This window comes from Capricornis sumatraensis, chromosome 19 (assembly GCF_032405125.1).
Source record: "Capricornis sumatraensis isolate serow.1 chromosome 19, serow.2, whole genome shotgun sequence".
Lineage (NCBI taxonomy): Eukaryota > Metazoa > Chordata > Mammalia > Artiodactyla > Bovidae > Capricornis > Capricornis sumatraensis.
This window is the reverse complement of record NC_091087.1, coordinates 27,649,927-27,672,108: the sequence shown is the minus strand read 5'-3', so window position 1 is coordinate 27,672,108 and position 22,182 is coordinate 27,649,927. Positions and strand designations below refer to the sequence as shown.

Below are 22,182 nucleotides of genomic sequence, written 5' to 3'. Positions count from 1 at the left end.
ACATGTTTCTCTTTTCTGTTACATAGTGTCTAACCAGGTGTGGGAGGTACTAGAGGGAGAAGGACGCATTTGGTCTGGTCTGTACTCTGATCAGTTTAATGTGTTTTTAATTTGTAGTATGTTGAAGGATCTTGACACCTCTGACAAAAAGGATGGTCTTAGCACATCAGACTTGTCAAAACCCAAGGAAATGGCCACACAGCAGCCTAATCGAGAAACCAGCACAAGCTGTGAAGGTACAAAAGTATTTTAGACCTACCACATGTTGTAGCTGCTTACTTTTGAAAACAAAGTAAGGTTGTATTCTTAGCCTGTGACTGTATAGCATAAGATGATGAATCTGTAGTTTCTTTTGATCTAGTAGTGAATTATCCGTAATAACCAACTACCAGCATTTGTTCAAATAACTCCGAAACTCAGAAACTTGTTTTCTCACCAAATGACTCTCTAACAAGTAGTGTTTTTAGAGTAGAAGAGGAATTTTTTTCTCATACTGCACCAAAATTTTGCCTTCCTGTAGCTTTAATCTTTGTGAGATAAATGTGAAGTACCTAGAGCTAAATATTAGATCTTTTATCTCTTTTTTTATAGATACTGATTTCTAGACCATCCTCCAAGTTCTCTGGGTTTGGTATTCACTTAGTTTAATACTTTTTGTTTGCTTGATTTATTTCTAATTCATTTTTAAATTTTCTATTGAATATCTAGTATAAATAATCCAATAGCACCTAAAGGCTTTGAAAAACTGCTGTGTCTCCTTCCCACTCCTGATTTCTGTTTCCCAAAGGCTTTTTCAGACTAGAAATTTGTTTCCTTCTAGTCTGAACGGAGGAGCCTGGTAGGCTGCAGTCCACGGGGTCGCTAGGAGTTGGACGCGACTGAGCGACTTCATTTTCACTTTTCACTTTCATGCATTGGAGAAGGAAATGGCAACCCACTCCAGTGTTCTTGTCTGGAAAATCCCAGGGATGGGGGAGCCTGGTGGGCTGCCATCTGTGGGGTCACCTCTTGCCTTTTTTGCTTTCTGAGAGATGTCCTTGGTTTTTAAATTAACTCTTGCATGGAATTTTTCATTTTTATCAGATTAATTTCCAACAGCTGTAACCTATGAGTATTTCTGTAATGTTTTCTATTCTTATTTGATGGGTACTGTACTTAGGGGGTGTGTGAATGTGTGTTTGAGAGTTGCTGTACTTACGGTGTGTGTGTGTGTGTGTTTGCACACATACATGTATAGTGATCTCTTGGTATGGTTCCTGATTCCTCTGAATTTTTGTTTCTTTTCATCTCTGAATTTATTGTTAAAGATGCTCCTGAAATACCAGATGTAGGCACTCTTCTAGGTGCCTTACAGTATTAATTAATTAATTTAATCCTCACAGTGATCCTTTAAGATAGTGTCTGTTATCCCATTTTACAAATGAGGAAACCAAGGCACAAGGTACCAGAGAGCTAAATAATTACTCACAGCTGTAGAGCAGCAGAGCTGGGACTTGAGCCCAGCAGTCCTGAGGCCCTTGACTCTGCACTGGCAGCCGCTGCACTGTGCTGCTCCTGTGTCGTCAGGTTTCACTGGGGAAATGGTTGGCTAAGACGAGAGCGAGCACAGGGTCCTACACAGTGTCCTTAGCGGCCTTCCTCTCAGCTGACAGCAGTCTGTTCATCACCACCTCATGTTCATTTTGTTACAAATCTGCCTTCAGACTGTGTTTCTCTCCTTTGTCCCTGGGGATGTGAAAGACTCGCTCAGTTGACTCCAGAATTTGAAAGTCTGAGGCAGCAAGAGGAAAAAGGGGGACCACTGGCTCTAGGCAATGCTGACCTTGTATGCAAGTCTCCCTCTTCCACTCCTGGCTGGTGACTTTGCCAAAGTAGTTCAGCCTCTTTGGACCTCAGTTTTTGTTCCTTCTGTTAAATGAGAATAGTATCTGCCTTGCCTGGTTGTTGTCAGGATTCAAGGTAAAGTAACCCTTGCACTGCAGGCCTTCAGTAAATGGGGGCTTTTGTTATCTGCCAGTCTACTGACCCTTTCAAAAACAGAACTACGTTGAGATGGCTGTTGTATTTTTATGAACTCTTGCGAACTCTGTGATTGTTTCCTCTTTTTCTTAGAGCTCACAAAGCAGCCATTTGATAACATGTTCTAGAATTTTGCCTTGAATTAACTTTAAGAACACCAGCCTGTAGCTTTTGGCATCCCTTTAGAATTTTTTTGAAAATTAGAACAATGTTTGACTGTCTTCACTCTCCCTTCAACTCTTCTATTAACTAGATGCCTCATGTTTTAGTGACACTTTTTTTTGCAGGTTTCCTTTGTACTCTGAGGTGTAATCTGTCTAGACAAAGAGACTTGAGCTCCTTTCCAATAACTGTATCTCTGAGCCTGTCTTGGTTTTCATTTCCTTTGGACTGCTGTTTATCCTCCTCTTTCCAATCCAATGCCCGTTCTCCTTCCAGAGAAGACAGATGTCGAACAGGAGCCCAGTGACTGCACTTGTACCACTTCATCCTTCAGGACCCTGTTTACGTCAGTCGCTAGTGAAAGTCCTCACTGCCAAGGCGTTTCCACATGGACATGCGGGTCCCCTCATCAGGGTCGTGTCCACACCCCGTGCTCATCTGTCCTCGCTTCCTCTCCTTAGACCCTTCAGCTGGCTCCCTCACTCAGTAATTTCCCAGCAACCGCCTCCGCTTCTCTGTCTCTGAGAATACTGTTGCCTCTGTAGCTGCCTAAACTGTTTATTTCACCTGAACACCTTAGGCCCCAGGGGATGGTAGGCATGTTTCTTGCTACCCATTGCTCCCCTAACCCATTTTTTTTTCCTTTGCTTCATCTAAAGCCACCCCTCCTCTGACATCTATTTCTTGGTTATACAGCTGAAATGTCAAAGTGTGGAGCAGGCTGGCTGGATTCACATGTCTGTATGGGTGTTAGCAGGAATTTCTCTCTCTCACACCTGCCTCTCACATCTCCCCATCTCAATCTTCCGTTTCCCTCCATCTCTGCTTTCTGCTTTCCCTTCCGTTGGCCTTATTTTCAAGCTTGTATTTTCCCTCAGGGTGGCAGAGTTGGCCACCTGCAGCCAGTCCAGCTTGTTGAAGAGAGAGGTCCTCTTTTCCAGTCAGTCAAAAAACTCTCAGATCTAATTCTCACTGAACTGTCTCACGTCACATGCCCACTGAGGAGGTAGGGGTGGGTGGAGGGTGGGAGTGGTCTCCAAAAGGAAAGTGTAAGTGCCATGCTGTTAGGAAGCTCTGGTTGGCAGGCAGATGAGAGCAACACGTGGCATTCTTACCTGTCCAAACTGTATGACGTACTCTGTGTGGGCATGGTGAGATTTACATCTGAAAAAAATAGTTAAAAAAAAATCATAAAACTTTTCTATCTTACTGCAACCTTGGTTACCTTATAATAAGAATTAGCAGGAAATGAAATGATAACAATTTTGAGCTCTCATGATACAGATTAGAGCCAGTCTGATTTCAGAGGCAGATAACAGGAGAATATTATTGTTCAGAATCCTGTTTTTAAGCTACTTCAGGTGTTACATGCAAGGCTTTCAAGATTTTAAGTCTTTTTTTGTTGTTGGTGAAAAATATTCATAGCATAATTACTTTACAGTTAGACAGACAAGTTTGCAGCAGCAGCTTATCCATGTGATGGACCGAATCTGTAAATTAGTTGATGCTGTTCCTGATGATGAGCTGAGAGCTTTGGACTGTGGGGACGAGCTGCTCCAGCAGCGGGACATAAGGTATCTTGACTTCTCTCATTCTGGATCTGATTGCGTTTCCACCGACATTGTAAGTGTCAAACATACAGGGCAAGATTTCCAGGCATTCTGCCCCACAAATTGTGTAGCATACTTATCACTGTCATTTTTTTTCTTTTAATTCTATGTTTGGAATATAGTTGATTTACAATGTATGTTAGTTTCAGGTATACCAAAAAAATGACTTAGTTTTACGTATACATATATCTATTCTTTTTCAGATTCTTTTCCCAAACATATTATTACAGGGCTTCCCAGGTGGCCCTAGTGGTAAAGAACCTGCTTGCCAATGCAGGAGATGTAAGAGACATGGGTTCAATCCCTGGGTCGGGAAGATCCCCTGCAGGAAGAAATGGCAGCCCACTCCAGTATTCTTGCCTGGAAAATGCCATGGACAGAGGAGCCTACTGGACTACAGTCCATGGGTTCTCAAAAAGTCAGACATGCCTGAGCAACTGAGCACACACATGTTTTACAGAGTATTGAGTAGAGTTCCCTGTGCTCTGCATTATGTCTTAAATTAATTTAGTTTTTCAAACTGTTCCTTTAGCATTTGTATTCAGAGTTTTAAGGTTGGAAATATTTTGCCATTTTGGCATGAAAACTAAATATAAACTTGTGTGTACCCTACCATTGCCAGCCTGTTGTTTAGTTGCTAAGTAATGTTTGAATCTTTGCAACCCCATGGACTGTAGCCCACCAGGCTCCTCTGTCCATGGGATTCTCCAGGCAAGAATACTGGAGGAAGTTACCACTTCCTCCTCCAGGGGATCTTCCCCACCCAGGGGTTGCAGTTGTATCTCTTGCATTGGCAGGCGGATTCTTTATCACTGAGCTACCAGGAAAGCCCACAGCATTGCCAACTACTCGTCGTTAACTTGGCATCCTGTGTTCTCTCTTCAGAAGGAAACTCCTAGCTGAAGCGGCTTTTGATCCCAGTGATACCAGTGTTCTTAGCTCCAAGTGGGGATGTAGGCCTGATCCTCTAGAGAGCCCTGTGGGGGACTCGGCCTCTGCTTCCTTACCTTACGCGTTTCCGAAGGGTGATTCCTGTCCTGCAGGGAATGCTGTGAAGGAATTCACTCTTCCACACCTCCCCTCAAATTCCATGTCCACCCGGGAACGTTTACTGACTCCTCCCCTAGGAAAGACGGGAGTCTCAGCCACCACGAAGAGTCCCTTTGAAAGACCGCTATTCAGTTCCCATTTACAGAAGTCCTTTGTAAGTAGCAACTGGGCTGAAACACCGAGGGCAGAGAAAAGAAATGAAAGCCCTAATTTCCCAAGAAATGTTCTCACAAGCACGGCTGTGAAAGATCAGAATAAATATACCACCTCCATAAATGACTTGGAAAGAGAGCTCCAGGCTGCTTGCGAGATTGACAATTTTGACATAGATGACTTTGACGATGATGATGATGACTGGGAGAATCTGATGCAAAATTTAGCAGCCAGCAAATCTTCCACAGCTGCCTACCCACCCATTAAGGAAGGTCGACCAGTTAAATCAGTGTCAGAAAGACCCTCTTCCGCCAAGACAGACTGCCTTCCAGGGGCATCTACCACTCAAAATAAAAACTTCTCAGAGTCAATTCCGAATTACCCTGGTAAGTTTACAATAAATGGAATGCTTATATTTTCTCTGACAACAAAACTGTCCAAAATAGGAATTGTACAAGAGAAACCATAGCAAATCATCATTGCCTGAGAATGACATTGTTTCTATGCAGATTTCTGCTGATAATATGAATTACAAATCACAATTTCAGAAGCAAGTTGCTCTTTTGTCTGGGTACCAGCTGTAGTTTTATAAAATGTGTAATTATAACCTATTGTAGTAAAGCTCTAAAAGTCATTACAAATGTGCTTTGCCTTTAACATTTTTTAGTCCCTAAAACAATAAAGCTCATGAGGGCCAAGTTTTTAACAATTTGGGGGATGGATAAAAAGCAAAGCTAAATTTATGTGTTAAAAATGTCATTGTGTGTATTTTTAGAATCCTGGATTGATAAGAAATGATGTTTATAAAGCAGTGGGACAGGTTTTATGTCAAAATACTAAAATTTACAGCAACCTAAGAAGCCAGAAATTTCTTAAGTCAGTCAAATTATTTTTTTGGTCTAGGATCATTTTAATCGACTCAGCAAATATTTCCTGAGTGGCCACCATGTGCTATGCTCAGGTCCTAGTGATAGATGGATAACGAAGAGTTCCTATCTGCTTGGAGCTCACAGTTTAGTGGGAGAACATTTTGGAATAGTGAAATTAGCCATTGTAAAGGCTGCAGAGAAAAGCCAAAATTAATTTTGAAACCTTACATTAACCTTATAAAGTTATCAAAAGGTGGGTTTTTTTAAGTTTATATGTGTATGGTTTTGTAAAGTGCATTCCTCCCTATTTTTGCCATTGATGACTTAATCCCACAGAGGTTGTTCTTACAGCTATGCTGTTGACCTTTAAAATAACCATTAATGGACTTATTTCTGTCATGTTTAAGTGTGTCATGCTTGGTGTTCGCAGTTATCTTTGAGACGGTTGAGGGCTGGGGTGAGAGGAACTGCCAGAGCTGGAGTGAGCACTTTTCGTCCTCTGTGGGCACCCACCCAGAGTTGCGACAGTGAGGGGGCAGAAGAGGGGGCAGAGGCGAGTGACATGATGGAGGGAGATTCATAGGGAGCTAGGATGACTCTGAGCTTTCAGACCCGGTGGCTGAGAAAGCTGTGACACCGTGAACAGAAAGAGAAGTCAGGAGGCAGAGGCAGATTTGGAGCAGAGCTGAGGAGGGCTATTTTAAGGCTTGCTGAGCTTCAAGTGTTGGGAAGTCATTCAGGCGGAAGTATCTTGCAGACAGTTGGAGGTGTGTGCAGCCCTGGGACTCAGGAGGGCGTCAGTCTAGTCTTGAGAAAGAGATCTGGGCATTCTGTGCACATCAGCGATGTTTAAGGTCAAAGGACTAGGAAAATTCCAAAAAGAATGTCTACTGAGCCTAGTCCCAAGTGTCAGAGACTCCCAAATTTCAGGGACAGGTGGAGGAAATGGAGCCAGGAAAAGGAAGTTAAAGTGAGTAGAAAACCCAGGACTGTCTTCTTTTTTTTTTAAAATATGTATGTATGTATTTGACTGTTCCGGGTCTTAGTACCACATGCAAACTCTTAGTTGAGGCATGTGGGATCTAGTTCCCTGACCAGGTATAGAACCCCGAGCCCCTGCATTGGGAGCACAGGGTCTTAGCCACTGGAACACCAGGGAAGTCCCCCCATGATTGTCTTGAAGTTCAAAAGAGAAGGAGGATAGAATATATAGGAGGGGTAGGTGCTGTAAAAAAAAAATCAAGGAAAGATTTGAACTTGTCCCTTAGGAAGTCTCTGGTGGCCTTGACACTGGGCAGCAAGGAAACCCTGATCAACAGGTAAAGAAGGGTGTGCTGTAGCAAATCGTACACCAGCGATTCTGCAGGGCAACGGGTTAAAATGCTAAAGCTTACTGGTTACAATAATGCCCTGATTTCTCTTAACATTGATTATTTTCTTAGACAAGATGGAGCAGAATTTAGCATCCAGAAATCCGAAACATGAGCGTTTCCAGAGTCTTAATTTTCCTCATACAAAAGAAATGATGAAGATTTTTCATAAGAAATTTGGCCTGCATAATTTTAGAACTAATCAGCTAGAGGCGATCAATGCTGCACTGCTTGGTGAAGACTGTTTTATTTTAATGCCCACTGGTATGTATTTTTAGATATGAATTGGCAGGAATCCATTGGCAGATGTTAAATGAAAGCCCTTTAATAGAAATAAAAAGAACACCTACACCATATTTCTATCATTTAGGGGCCTCTAACCCTCCCATGCCACAGTTGGGAAAGTATATTACTTCATATCCTCTGTTCTGGTTGTTGACATGATAACATTTATTGCCCTTTAAGATCCTCACCTCAAAGCTCATTGTGTGGAACTGATCGAGGATTTTCCTTTGGGAATTTTTCTTTTTTTCTAGTCTAAATTAGCCTGGAACAGGAACAAAAAAATTACTGTCAGAGACCACAACCACTTCTGGCGGTTTATTTGGCACAACCTCGTGTGGCCTGGTGGTTGAAATCATTGGCTCTGGAGTGATGCCCTGGGCTCAAAGCACAGCTCTGCCACTTATTAACGGCATGGCCGTGAGCAAGGCTCCCCCAAACCCAGGCTCCTCGTTTGTGCAGTGGGAATAATACCAAAGCACCCACTTCACAGAGTGTCATGAGGATTAAGAGAAAAGCCTGGAACGTAGTTCTTTCTTGTTTTCAGTTTTGAAGAGATTCAAGACTTTTCATTGTGTTGTTAAAGTGTATAACAGCTATTGAGTGATTTACAGTCATCCAAGTAAGAATATTAAATCAGCCATTAGGATAAGAAGCAGGGGAACATTGTAAATCACCTATGCTTCAATTAAAGAAAAGAAAGCAAGTCGCAATGTGGGACGTTGGGGTTTCATTACTTACGTCTAGTCTTCCCTCTGCCTTTTACTTGCCCTTGTTGTGACCTCCAGCAATCAGTTGTCGCCATTGTCATTAAATAGCGTTGACTGGGCATCTGAATTTTCTCAAACTGATCTTACATTTTAGATAGTGTTGGTTTGTTTAGTCAGCAGCTTTCCATACTTTATTAACTTGCCGTTCAGTGTGTGTCTTCTGTTTTGACTCCAGTTTGGCACTGCAAAACTAAAGCTGGAGAGGGAGGGCCCTGGCATTCTCCTTGCCCAGCAATCTGAGGCACTGGCAGTTTAGTGGTGGAATTCTCACCCTCCTCATCCAGCAGTTTCATTCAAGTCTTTCCAAGACCCTCTAGGGTTTCGAGGGGGCATTTTTCAGGGTATCCTTCTCAAGTAGACTTTTAAAGTATTTCTGATGCATTTAAGTTTCCTGTCCTGATTCTTGCTTTTGCTATCATGTATACCTATATAAGATTGTCCTAAAGATAATTTTTATGCATTTAAGTTGCCCACATACTTTGGCTCATTCAAATATGGTGTATTTTGGCACCGTGGAGAATATCACTTGGTGTCTTATTAATTAATTACTTAAAATTTTATATGTCATTTGCGTTGTACATTTTGCTTTCATGCTCTCAACATAGAACTTGACGGATTTTTTTTTTTTTTGGTCATTTCCTTTAGGAGGTGGTAAAAGCCTGTGTTACCAGCTCCCTGCTTGTGTTTCTCCTGGGGTCACTATTGTCATTTCTCCCTTGAGATCACTTATAGTAGATCAAGTCCAAAAGCTGACTTCCTTGGATGTAAGTTAAAACACTACCAATTATAATAAAAACACTAAGAATAGCATAACTTAAAAAGTTATATTTTAGTACTCTGGGTAACCTTTTTTATTAAATAGTTCATGAACTATCAGACTAAAGCACAGCAGTTATATTAGGTTGTTACATTTAAGTACAAGTCTTTGGAAATTCTGGTACAGATGACTTTCTAGAGTTCAATCTGGTTTTACTCTGGAAGAACACATTTTAGTATGAACCTTTAACCTGTATTGCTGATGTATATTTGTTTTTTCTAATATGGAAGAATTTCTTTTTATACTACTGTCAGATCAGCTTAGTTCTCACTCCCTTAATATCTTAAAATGCACACACATGTGCATGCCCACACACGTATGTCCTTTTTCCTCCTGGCTGAGGTTAAGAAAAGTTTATGAATGCAGTCTATTAAATCCTACATACTGCGATCAAACAGAACTCTTCTCGGGGTTATGAACCATCACCCCTCAACAAGACCGCTGCTTTGATTTTTCTTCCCAAAGATGTCTCAGTACAGAGATGGTAGCCATTGTTCAGCCGTTCATGAGGTTGTGGTCCTTTCAGTGTCGTTGTGCATTAACACCTGAAAGATGCATTTACTTGAAAAAATAATATGGCCATACATTAGAACTGGAATCTCTTAGATGATGAATTCACATTTGTCTTCCTTACAAATCTGAAGAGCTAAGAAAGTAAAGAAACAGGGGAAAAGAAAAGGAAATAAACAGTGGGAAGACTACTTGACTTACGGTTAACAAGGGTTTTAAAAAAATAAGTACTGATTATTATGTTGAGATTCTCTTCTCTGACAGGTTTGATATGTGACTTATAAAATATTTATAAAACCTAAAGATAAATGTAAGCTTGAGTCAGATTAATGTGTAAAATTTAAATTGTTTACTACTTTTATGCTTAGATCCCAGCTACATATCTGACAGGTGATAAGACGGACTCAGAAGCTACAAGTATTTACCTCCAGTTATCAAAAAAAGACCCAATTATAAAACTTCTGTATGTTACTCCAGAGAAGGTTTGTATTTCTATCATTATTTTAAAATATGATATTACAACTATTTTAGAAAAACAACCCGTTCTCCTTACCAAGTAAGGAAATACCGAGTCTTTCCCTCCCATGTTTCTCTGCTTTACTTCTCACATAGGATATTACACGCTAGTCATCAAAGGTACAGAGGTCTTTGCTTCCATCAAGTGGTCCTCTGGGACACCAGCTAGGGGTCCTACAGTTTACCTCAATTCTGACACTACCTACCCAGAGACAGTGTCAGACCCCATAGGTTAAGGGCTCAGTCCCTCGAGATCACCACCCTGCTCCAGGCGCCAAGCCACAGGTTACCCACAACTTCCGTCTGCCTTAGCTGCAAATCTGAGGTTCCTGCGACCTCCTCCTGCTTGAATTCAGTGACTTGCAAGAGCAGCTCAGAGAACTCAGGGCCTTCAGATAAACAGCTAGATGAAGAGGTATGTGAGGCAGGTCCTAAGCACAGGAGCTTCTGTCCCTGTGGAGTTGGGGTGTGTCAGCCCCCAAGCACGTGGATGTGTCTGCCAACCTAGAACTTCTCTGAACCCTGTACTTTTGGAGTTTTATGGGGGCTTCCTCGCATAGGTATGATCAATTATAGTCTCCATTTCTACACTGACTCCCTTCTCTGGAGGATGGGAGTAGGACTCCCAGGCTTTTAGTCCTGGCGTAGGCTTTCTAGTGACCAGTTCCCACCCAGGAGCCCAACCAGAGTTGCCGCAGTAGGACCAAAGGGGCTCCCAGTGCTCTTGTTGTTTAGTCGCTAAGTCGTGTCCAACTCCTTGTGACCCCATGCACTGTAGCCCGCCAGGCTCCTCTGTCCATAGCATTTCCCAGGCAAGAGTGCTGGAGTGGGCTGCCGTTCCCTCCTCCAGGGCATCTTCCTGACCAGAATCGAACCCCTGTCTCCTGAACTGTAGACGGATTCTTTACTGCTGAGCCACCAGGGGGGCCCCAGTGCTCTAACCACTTAATTTACAAGGGTTTCAGGAACCCTATTCCAGGAACTGGGAGCAGGGAGCAGTATATTTTTTTCTGTTACCTCATTAAAGCCCACTAAAATACATACGTTTTTAAATTTTCGACGTAATTTCTGATGCGTTTAGTGTAAGAAGTCCTCTATAACTTTCATTGAGAAACCCACATGGTAACATTTCATTGTAACTGCTCTATCATTCTTCCTCTGTTTTTCCCTTAAATATTTCAGAGTAAGTTGCAGACATGATATCCTTTCAACCCTAAATACTTCATTGCATGTCCTAAAAACAAGGACTTCTCAGTACAATTAACAAAATTGGAAAATATTAATTGCTACAATACTGCTACTTTATGAAACTTTATTCTAATTTCACTAGTTATCCCAATAATATCCTTTATAGCAAAAGAACTTCCTAGATTATCCATTTTCTTCATGTCTCTTTAAACAATTTCTGTCTTTCATGATCTTGAAAAGATCTTGGTTGAGTGATCTTGAAAAGATCTTGGTTGAGTGAAAACCAGTTGTTTCGTGGACTGTCACACAATTTGATTTTATATTTCCTCTTGATTAGATTTGCATTGTTCATTTGGGGGGGAATATCACAGAAGTGGTGATATGTTCTCAGTGCAGCCTATCAGGAGGCATTTGATGTCAATTCATTCTATTATTGGTATTGTTAACTTCGATCATTTGGTTAATATGCTGTCTGCCAGATTTCTCCACTGTAAAATTACATTTTTTGTTGTTAATTTTTCATTACAAAAATAAATGTAATTTTTTTGCAATTGTAGATCTCTTATTGTGGGATATTCTGAAACTGTGTAAATACCCTGTGTCTGATGAGACTTTGACTTGAGCTTTATTGTCCCCACCAGTTGTTATTGTAGTGGGTGCCAGGTGATGAGTCTTCTAATTTAATTGGTTTTCTCCTGTGAGGACAAGCTTTCCATTTTACCCACATATTTACTTATATCGATATGAAATCATGAATTCTTAAGTTAATGAGTGGGTTATAATCAGTCACCATTGTGTGTTTCGATGTTGTAATTGTTCTAGGTTTGGCCGGTGGAAAAGCTCCATCACTCTGGCTCCTGTGTCCTTCCAACATGTCTGTCAAGACATGGGTGCCAGATATGGTCACTGCTCCTGGGATGTCATTGTTTCTAGACCCAGTAATGGACTGAGCTATGAAATATACGTACAAACAGGCTTGTGTGTACAAGCACATGTATATACCATGTGCTACCAGGCCTCCCGGGTAGCACAGTGATAAAGAATCCACCTGCCAGTGCAGAAGACATGAGACGCAGGTTCGATCCCTGGGTCCCAAAGATCTCCTGAATGAGGAAATGGCAACCCACTCCAGTATTCTTGCCTGGAAGATCCCATGGACAGAGGAGCCTGGTGGTCTACAGTCCATGGGGTCACAGAGTTGGACTCGACTGAGCATGCACACATGTGTGTATATATTGTACATATGTTTGCATATTATTCCCCCAAACAGCATGCACACGTGTAACACATGTCTGTAACCCTGTCACCAGGATAAACATGTGGTGGCTCCCAGATACACTGAGGCAGGAAAACTGTTTCAGAAGCACTGACCTAATACATAACTGTTTGCTAAATGTGGGTGAGCATTCTAGAGTGTCTCATCTGCTATTTTCTATTACTTTTTCTAATTCAGTTCTTAGGTTGAAATCAGAACCAATTTTATGTGGAACTTAAGTCACAGTGGAACTTAAAGACAACCAGATCCTTACGGTGATGTGTTTAAATGGTTTTAAATGTCTGACTAACATACTTCCCATCTAGGTCTGTGCGAGTAACAGGCTGATCTCTACTCTGGAGAATCTGTACGAGAGGGGGCTCTTGGCACGTTTTGTCATTGATGAAGCGCACTGTGTGAGTCAGGTAAGTACCGTTCTCTACGTCTTGACATACCAGTAAATACATACCGCCAACAGTATCTAGATCTTGAGTGCTGAGAGAAAAAATATTGATTGAATTATTCTATTTCACTGAAGAAGAATGTGGTTCTTAATATGTGTATTAAATGTATGCTTTATATAAAGAAGATCCGAGTAGTCTGAAAAGCAGTACTGGTTTGTTTGTTTTTTTCCCAACTAGTGGGGACATGATTTTCGTCCAGATTACAAAAGAATGAATATTCTTCGCCAGAAGTTCCCTTCTGTTCCAGTGATGGCTCTCACTGCCACGGCCAACCCCCGGGTGCAGAAGGACATACTCACTCAGCTGAAGATTCTCAGGCCTCAGGTGTAAGTTGTCAAAAGTTATTCATTTTAAAACCTGGGGCCGTGGTTCCCCGATTGCTGCACAATAGGATCACCCCAGTGCCCGGGGTGTATGCCTGCTAAGTCACGTCGGTCGTCTCCAACGCTTTGCGACCCTGTGGATTGTAGCCTGCCAAGCTCCTCTGTCTGTGGGACTCCCCAGGCAAAGTGGGCAGCCGTTTCCATCTCCAGGGTGTATTTCCATCTCCAGTGCCAATTACATCAGGATTTGAGGAGCTGGGGCCAATATGTATTGTTGTTGTATTTTAAAAATTTTTTTAAATTCCCAGGTGGTTCCAATGTGCAGCAGAATTTGGGAACCAAGACCCTGGGGCTTTTATTCAATCACTGAAATTAAAACTCTTATCCCAGTACCAATTTTGGAAGTAGGGATAAAGCGCGTGCCATACCTGTTAAACCTTAGCATGGTCTCAGTAATAAATTAGCTTTTATTTATCCAGTTTTGGCTCCTGTGTATTCTAGAACAGGGGACCCCAACCGGGGACCACAGACTGCTGCTACTGGACTGTGGCCTGTTAGGGACTAACAGGCTGCACAGCAAGAGGTGAACCGTGGGCAAGTGAGCAAAGCTTCATCTGTATTTACAGCCACTCCCCATCGCTCCCTTTACCTTCTGGGCTCCACCCTTTAGACCAGCGGCAGCACAGTAAATGTAATGCACTTAAATCCCGAAACCATCTGCGCCCCCCAGCTCCTGTGGAAAAATCGTCTTCCAGGAAACCAGTCCCTGGTGCCAGAAATGTTGGGTGGGGACTGCTGTTGTAGAGCGTATATAATGAACGGGACAGACGATACTGCTTTGTCCTTTTCCTCTGAAGTCCCAACTATATTCAGGATATCGAAAACGGTCCAGAAAGTATATGTGGTGGCTTTTTTTTTTACTTTGTTTTCATCTCAACAGCAAAGTGCTTCTGCTTGGCACCATTTGACCGTGGCAATGGCACCCCACTCCAGTACTCTTGCCTGGAAAATCCCATGGATGGAGGAGCCTGGTGGGCTGCAGTCCATGGGGTCACTAAGAGTCAGACACGACTGAGCGACTTCACTTTCACTTTTCACTTTCATGCATTGGAGAAGGAAATGGCAACCTACTCCAGTGCTCTTGCCTGGAGAATCCCAGGGACGGGGGAGCCTAGTGGGCTGCCGTTTATGGGGTCACACAGAGTCGGACACGACTGAAGCGACTTAGCAGCAGTAGCAGCAGCATTCAATGACAAAAACTTCTATAAGAAAATATCCCCAGTATAGGTTGCACTGAGTTGTTTTGTACCTCTGTATGACTTTGTAAAGACAAGTACATTCTCTGACAGGTTCCATTTACTCAGCAAACATTTACTTAAACAGCTGTTGTCTACCAAGGTTAAAATATTTTTTCCTTCTGATTTGTTAGTGGGTGCTTTGAGATTGAGGAATATCTGAGGGAATAATGGCTGCTAATGTATTAGGGTGAATTTTTAAAGCTTGGCTCACTTGGAAATAAAGAAAATATAAATAATATGATCAGTAAAGACAACAGCAGCATTTTGGTGGATTATGAGAAGAACTCTTTAAGTGCCATATGTGGGGACAGATGTGAAGGTGGTATTAGTCACTCAGTCATGTCCAACTCCTTGTGATTCCAGGGACTGTAGCTGGCCAGGCTCCTCTGTCCTTGAAATTCTCCAGGTAAGAATACTGGAGTGGGTAGCATTCCCTTCTCCAGGGGATATTCCCGACCCAAGGATTGAACCTAGGTCTCCTGCATAGCAGGCAGATTCTTCACTGTCTGAGCCACGAGGGAAGCCCTAGTGTGAAGGGGTTTGAGATTAAGATAGCTTCAGAGACCTTTTGCAGATTAAACTGGCATTCATAAGCCCAAGAATTTTAGAGTCTTCAGAATTTTGTGCAGATAATCACAAAAACTGGAATGCAGTATTTTAATTTCACTTGCAGAGGAGTGTTTATAAAATTTGGGAGAGAAAAAGATCATTTCTTCCATAACTGATTTATATTACAACATTTTATATTTAAGATGTCTTATAAGTTTAGGTTCTAGTGAAGAACTCACATGCTGGAAATTTGTTTCTGCAAGTCTTCCACTGGTTTATAAAATCCTTTTTAAAAAAGAGTGTTTTTTAGCATTTTTCCAGCAATAGATATCAGATATAATCTACTATTCTTTTAAATCAGTAATATTAATTGCCAAATATCCATAATTAAGAGAAGTGATGCAAATTCAGTTTACCTTTTGAATAGCTTTTTGGAAGTCTCGAATCTGTGTTTTTTGAGTAAGCATTGCACATACAGGCTCAGAGGGAGACAATCTAATATGTTCTCCCAAGGATGTGTTGGGGAGATCTTCTTGGAAAAGTCATGGATTGTACATTCCCTGAGTCTAGCATGTGGTGCCCTCTGTATACTTGGCACTTGGTAAGAATGAATAAATGAAACGTATGGAAGAATTTTGGTAAATGTGGGTAAAATATGAAAATTTGGGCTGGTCTGTTGACTCCTTTAATATATTTGGTGCTTCTATATTTGGGAGAATTTAAATCCCTGAGTTGGAAGTAAAAGATTTTAACCAACACTTTGTTACTTTTTTATTTTTGGATCTTCTTTTCTGTCCATAGACCCCTTGTTTGGATTAAATTTCCCCACTGCTGTGGTGCCATGGCCCTGGTGAAGACAGGTGCCCCTAGGGTTGAAGCCACGGTCCCTGCTCTTTTCTCCTACCGCCAGTCTGTGATAACATTCTTCATCTTTGGGAAATATGAGGATGGAAATAAAATTGATTGGCTTTATCCCTTTTCTTCGGGGCCTTATAATATGAACCGAGAAAGAAAAATAAGAGATAGACGTTTATGCAGTTAATGTAACAAAGAATACTGTTTCTCTTTCAATTTCCCCATAGAATTTTACCCTAAGGTAATGTATTTTTATGCATGAGGTCTTATTGCTTACTCTGTCATATTTACTTGAAAGAAAAACATATATATAAATTAATTTGTTTTTTTAAATTTCCTATAGTAAAATTTTCTTCCTAACTGAACAAATGAATTATATATATAACATTAGTAGTATGTGACTGATCAGAACAGCTTAAATACATTTTTGAAAATAATTCTTATGGATAAATTTTGATGGGGAATGTGTAACTTAATGAGCTAGGACTTTTTTCTCAGTACATTTATCTGTGGATCAATCAAGTCAGTTCATATTTCTTACTTTTAGAGGTATATTTTATAGCATTGAGAAATGTTGCTCATATAAGCATTTAGATAGGAATGGAAAGCATTTTATTCTAGCATTAATGCTCAGTTATTTGAATTCCTCCTGATATATATGCCAAAATTATATAATGATCTGTCGTCAAAAATTATTTGTAATGATCTCTCAGCTGACATCTCAATTAAGTCCTCCAAATTTTGTGAAAAGGGAAGAATTTGGAACCATCTGACTGGCAAAACAAGTCAGATCATTATTTATTCACTTTACTTTTTCTGGGAAATGAACCTTTAAAAATATGCTTTACCCAACTTTTCTAATGGCTCTTAGATATCGTTGTTACTCTTTTCATTCGAATGATTCCTTTATCCAGGAGTTGGGGAAATCAAAATACTATTAGCTTCAGTACATCTTTTCTAGTATACTTTTGACATATGTTTTTATTCTGTGATATGCTTTTAAATAATAGTTTTGTCAGAACTTTATGGCTGCCAATTAGCTCTTTCAAAAAATGAGACATGACTACCATGAAACCTAATTGGCAAAGCCAGTTTTCATTGCAAAAACAGTTGGCCAAACTAGACTTATTTTCTTACATTAAAAAAAAAAATTCTGACTTTGTTTTTCAAGTCAGATAAACTACTTAGTACATATGCCCATGACGGTGCCTCAGTTCCAAAAGCAGCGAGAGCCGAGCACAAACTGACCCCATTTCCTAACATCACTTAGGATGGCTAGAGCTTGACACCCTGGACCTAATAGTACTTACCATTTCAGTGTCTACACCGGTATTCCCTCAGTGAAGATATTTTGGGATCCAAAGCTTTAAAAAAAAAAAATATTGAGACACATTTGACACACCACCAAATTTACCCATTTAAAGGTTAGAATTGACTGGTTTGTTTGTACTTTCACAGGTTGTGTACCCCTCCCCCAAATCTAAGTTTAGAACGTTTTTATCACCCCAAAAAGAAACCTAGTGTCACCACCCATTCTCTCCTTCCTGTTTCTGCCCTGCTTCTTCCACTTAACATGCTTTCAGGGTTCATCTGTGTTGTAACATATATCAGAATTTCATTCCTTTAAAAAAAAAGTTATTAACTGCGCCGGCTCTTAGTTGCAGTATACAGGATCTAGTTCCCCAACCAGGGATCGAACCCAGGCCCCCTGCGTTGGGAGCACAGAGCTTTAGTCAGTAAACCACCTGAAATTCCTTCATTCCTTTTTATGGTATAATAATCTTTGTTGAATAGGCATTTCACATTTATTTATCCACTTATCAGTTGATGTGAACTCTAATTAGAATATCTGTTAATTCCAAACATCCCATTTCCAACAAGCCAAGTAAGATTTGTTATATGTAATGAACTCTTTAAGAGATTTAACTTTTTCATTATAACAAATTGTGTGAATACAGTGGACCCTTGAGCAACATGGATTTGAACATAGGCATAGTAACCTTCCCATACGTGTTTTTGTGTGTACCTGTGTTTTCATTTCTCATGGCTATATCCCCAGGAGTGGAATTGTTGAGTCATATTATAACTATTTTTAACCTTTTGAGAGCTTTCACCAAAGTGGCTGCACCATTTTTCATTCCCACAAGTGAGATAGTGGATTCCGATTCCACCAGTATGTGCTTTTGTCTCCCATTTTTTGACCTCAAACTTTTTTGTTTAATGCATAAAACACCGTTCTGAAATTAAATGTAATGTGTAAAATGTAGGGGAAGTCAGTAAGGCCATTCTTAGGTATAATCATTTTCAGCATTCCTATTGGTAGGGAGACTCATGTAGCATTCCCAGCTTAAGCCCAAATCATATCAAGTTTTTAAATTATCTACATCATTTGTATTCCTGGGCAATTCTTTTTATGCCTAAATTTTATCAAGACTGCAGTTTCCTTTGTTGTGGCAGTGATTATAAATAATTAATTGAGAACAATCAGAACAGTCTATGGGTGTATCAAGTCTCTCATCTACCGTCTTGCCGCAGTCTGCCACACATTCTTCTGCCGTCGCAAGCACTGAAAGATCTCTGGGTGTTTTGTACATATACGTGATGTCTTAAGAGGGATGGATTCACAGTATTGTTTAGCGGTCGTCTCACAAGACGCTGTGCATGACGCGTTTCATGACAGTAGGAACGAAAGAAGCCAGTTTCATAAAGTGAGCGTCAGCGTCTTTCCCGCCACTTTCCGGTCAGTGTATCTGAAATCAGATCATCCCAATGAAGGCCAGAATACTTTTTTCCTGATGTTGTTCTCCACTCTTAACAGAAATGTGTAAAGCACTGAGAGACAGGAAGCCCTACCCGGGGCCTCTGGTACTTAGATTAGTGAAAGTTGCTCCTACACCCATACTGCATTTCAGTCGTTTTGTTGGGAGGTTTTTACATCTGGGCCAGTGCGCATGGTAAAGTTTAGAATGGCTGAAAGGTAAAGTTTGTTTTTCAAAAGTGAGAGACAATTGTAAAGGGGAAAAAATGGGGCAGGAGTATCTGAGCAGAAAGGGCTTCCCTAGTCGCTCAGCGGTAAAGACTCTGCCTGCCTTGCAGATTTGGGTTCTATCCCTGGGTCGGGAAGATCCCCTGGACAAGGAAATGGTAACCCACTCCAGTATTCTTGCCTGGAGAATCCCATGGACAGAGGAGCCTGGTGGGCTACAGTCCATGGATTCGCAAAAAGAGTCAGACACAGCTTAGCAACTAAACAGCGATGAGCAGAAAGTCCTGACTACCAGCATTCTCAGATCCATCTTTTCTTCTTTGTCTTTAGTATTTGTTTATAAATTTGGCTCTGTCAGGTCTTGTTTCATGCAGGATCTTTTGTTGTGGTGTGCTAGGGCTCAGTACTTGCAGCTCAAGGGCTTAGTTGCCCCACAGCATGTGGGATCTTAGTTCTCCCACCAGGGATTGAACCCATGTCCCCTGCATTGGAAGGCAAATTCTTAACCACTGGACCACCAGGGAAGTCCCTCAGGTCCATCTTTTAAGGAAAAAAATCATACATGTGAAAACAGGATCTGGAAATTGATTCCTGTAAGATTATCTTTGCTCATGTACCTTTAGAAAGTCTTTGTGAACCCCTAGGGGTATACACACCCCAAATTTAGACCACTGATTTGGAAGAAGTTGAGCAGTGGTTTAGAACTCTGAAAAGAGGTCTAAGATGGGAGTGAAGTTGGAACTCGCAGGTTTGATATTTGGATGCTGTTTAAAGCAGTGAGAGTGCAGTCCCTGAAGAGGATAATACAGGGGAAGAAGAAAAGAGCCCAGCGTTTTGGGAGCTGATTCTCCTGTAAGTGGGGAGAACCCCCACAGGTGTGAGAGCTGATAGAGGTTTTGTTAAGGCTAGCGAACAGCAGACAGTGACAAGAAAAGGTAAGAGAATGAGGTCTGACAGAAGACCAGGGCAGGTACCAGACGCAGCTGATTTCCGCCCCCTGCTGTGTGGCCATCTTATCTGCATAGCGGTCCCCTCAGGAACATGGCTCCCTCACATGTGAAGCATTCTTTAGTCCTAAAATTAAGTGTTTATCTTGACATCAATGGCAACCAAACCTGGACCCATCTAGCTTGAACTTAAATACAAAGACAGAAAGGCAGTGGTTTTAGTCCCCGTCTTTCCTTCCTCTGATCCCTACCCCCTGTGTATAGACCACCTCCTTACCACAGGTTATTGCAGTTCACGATCTTCATTCCCTTTCGTCCACCCAGGCACTGAGATGTCTTCATTCTCTAACCTTAACTCCTTAGTTATGTTCTCTCTCCTTCCTGGGGCCATGTTGGAACCTGGCACAGATTCAGGGTCTCTCCAGGGCCAAGGACCCTAAAACAATTCCATCATCCTTCTCCAGTTTCTCAAAGCTCTGATAAAGCAATTTTGGTAGAATGGTAATGCCAAAAGCCAGCTGGTTGGGGGCACAAGAGAATTCTGAGAAACCTGCCTTTGGAGGGAGAGAACAAAGTGGGACGCCAGCTGCAGTGGAACGTACGGAGGGTCAAGGGAAGCTTTTGTTGTTTGCAGGATTGGAAGGTCCAGGTCCCTACAGAGATAAAAGGGAAGAGTTCACAGAGGAGACCAGAGCACAAGAAAGGAGATAGTGGAGAGGTAGAGCTCACAAAGGAGATAGGGGACGTGGGGGACCGAGAGCGAAAGGCCAGAGGACAAAGAGCACATCCGTCTCAGAGTCAGTCACGGCCCCTCTGAGCACAGAGCAAAGGGCAGTGATCAGGGTCTGCAGACTTCACTTCCTGGGGCCTTGCAGCCAGCTCTCCACTCTTGGTGTGCGTGCGTGCCTAGTCGCTTCAGTTGTGTCCGACTCTTTGCCACCCCATGGACTGTAACCTACCAGGCTCTTCTGTCCATGGGATTCTCCAGGCAGGAATACTGAAGTGGGTTGCCACGCCCTCCTCCATCCCTTGGCATCCCCTTCATTGGCTGGCAGGTTCTTTGCCACTAGCACCACCTGGGAAGCCCCCACTCTTCTGTGCACAGTTAGAATTTGGGGATGTTGGTAGCCTAAAGTTATATATAGTTTCTCTATGAATTTCTTCATCTTTTAAATAATATTTTAACATCTCTGCTTTTAATCTACCTTGTTTTTGGAACCTGGGCTCCTGTCTTTTCTGCATATTTTTTCTTTTGCCATCCTTCTGATTGTCATTGAGTCCCTTAGACATACCCTCCTTATCACCATTCTTAATCTTCAACCTAGCTTTCAGCTGTGTTTTATTATGTAAGTTGCCAGTAGTTATATTCACTTTAAGACAACTTGATGATTAGGTTTGCATTGTAGAAAACCAGTGCTTAATTTTTTTGTTTTATAATTTTGTTCATTTACTTATTTTGGCTGTGCTGGGTCTTTGTTGCTGCGAGAACTTTTCTCTAGTTTCGGGGAGTAGGGGCAACTCTCTAGTTGTGGTGTACGGGCTTTTCATTGCAATGGCTTCTCGTTGTGGAGCATGGGCTGGCCCTAGGGCGCCTGAGCTTCAGCAGTTGCACCTTCCAGAGTCTGGAGCGTAGGCTCAATAGCTGTGGTGCACGGGCTTGGTTGCTCCGAAGCATGTGAGATCTTCTGGACCAGGGATCAGACCCAAGGTACCTGCATTTGCAGGTACATTCTTTACCACTGAGCCACCAGGGAAGCCCAATCAGCGTTCAGTTTTTGAAGGTGGCTAAACCTATATTTTCTCATAATAGTGAAATTTGATGTTTCTGACTTCTTTTAGGTTTAGCATGAGCTTCAACAGACACAATCTAAAATACTACGTGTTACCCAAAAAACCTAAAAAAGTGGCATTTGATTGCTTAGAATGGATCAGAAAGCATCACCCACGTGAGTACAGCCTTATGATGAATTATGTCTAGAAGTGATAAGTAAATGTCTTTTTAGTACCACGGTTGAATATATAAAATCGTGCATTAAGCATTTCTTTTCTCATCATGGTAGCACTAACTTGCTGTTTATAGTGCAGAATATTGCAACTCTTTCAGTTCTGAAAATTAGAAAACCTCATTTGGTTTGCTAGCAATAACCCCTGATAAAAAGCATGTTAAATACCCTCCTACACACCTGTAT

At 41.6% G+C, this 22,182-nt stretch overlaps 1 protein-coding gene across 2 annotated transcripts in view; it reads left to right on the top strand.

The window, feature by feature from the left end:
• Window positions 1-22,182, top strand: part of BLM (BLM RecQ like helicase) — a 63,068-nt gene that overhangs the window by 6,562 nt on the left and 34,324 nt on the right. For both annotated transcript variants that reach the window (XM_068991388.1, XM_068991387.1), the window contains exons 4-12: window positions 118-236; window positions 3,623-3,755; window positions 4,677-5,380; window positions 7,306-7,497; window positions 8,931-9,049; window positions 9,981-10,094; window positions 12,898-12,996; window positions 13,213-13,361; window positions 21,833-21,939. In XM_068991388.1, coding sequence (XP_068847489.1) covers window positions 118-236; window positions 3,623-3,755; window positions 4,677-5,380; window positions 7,306-7,497; window positions 8,931-9,049; window positions 9,981-10,094; window positions 12,898-12,996; window positions 13,213-13,361; window positions 21,833-21,939 — 1,736 coding nt within the window. The remainder of the gene's footprint in view (window positions 1-117; window positions 237-3,622; window positions 3,756-4,676; window positions 5,381-7,305; window positions 7,498-8,930; window positions 9,050-9,980; window positions 10,095-12,897; window positions 12,997-13,212; window positions 13,362-21,832; window positions 21,940-22,182) is intronic.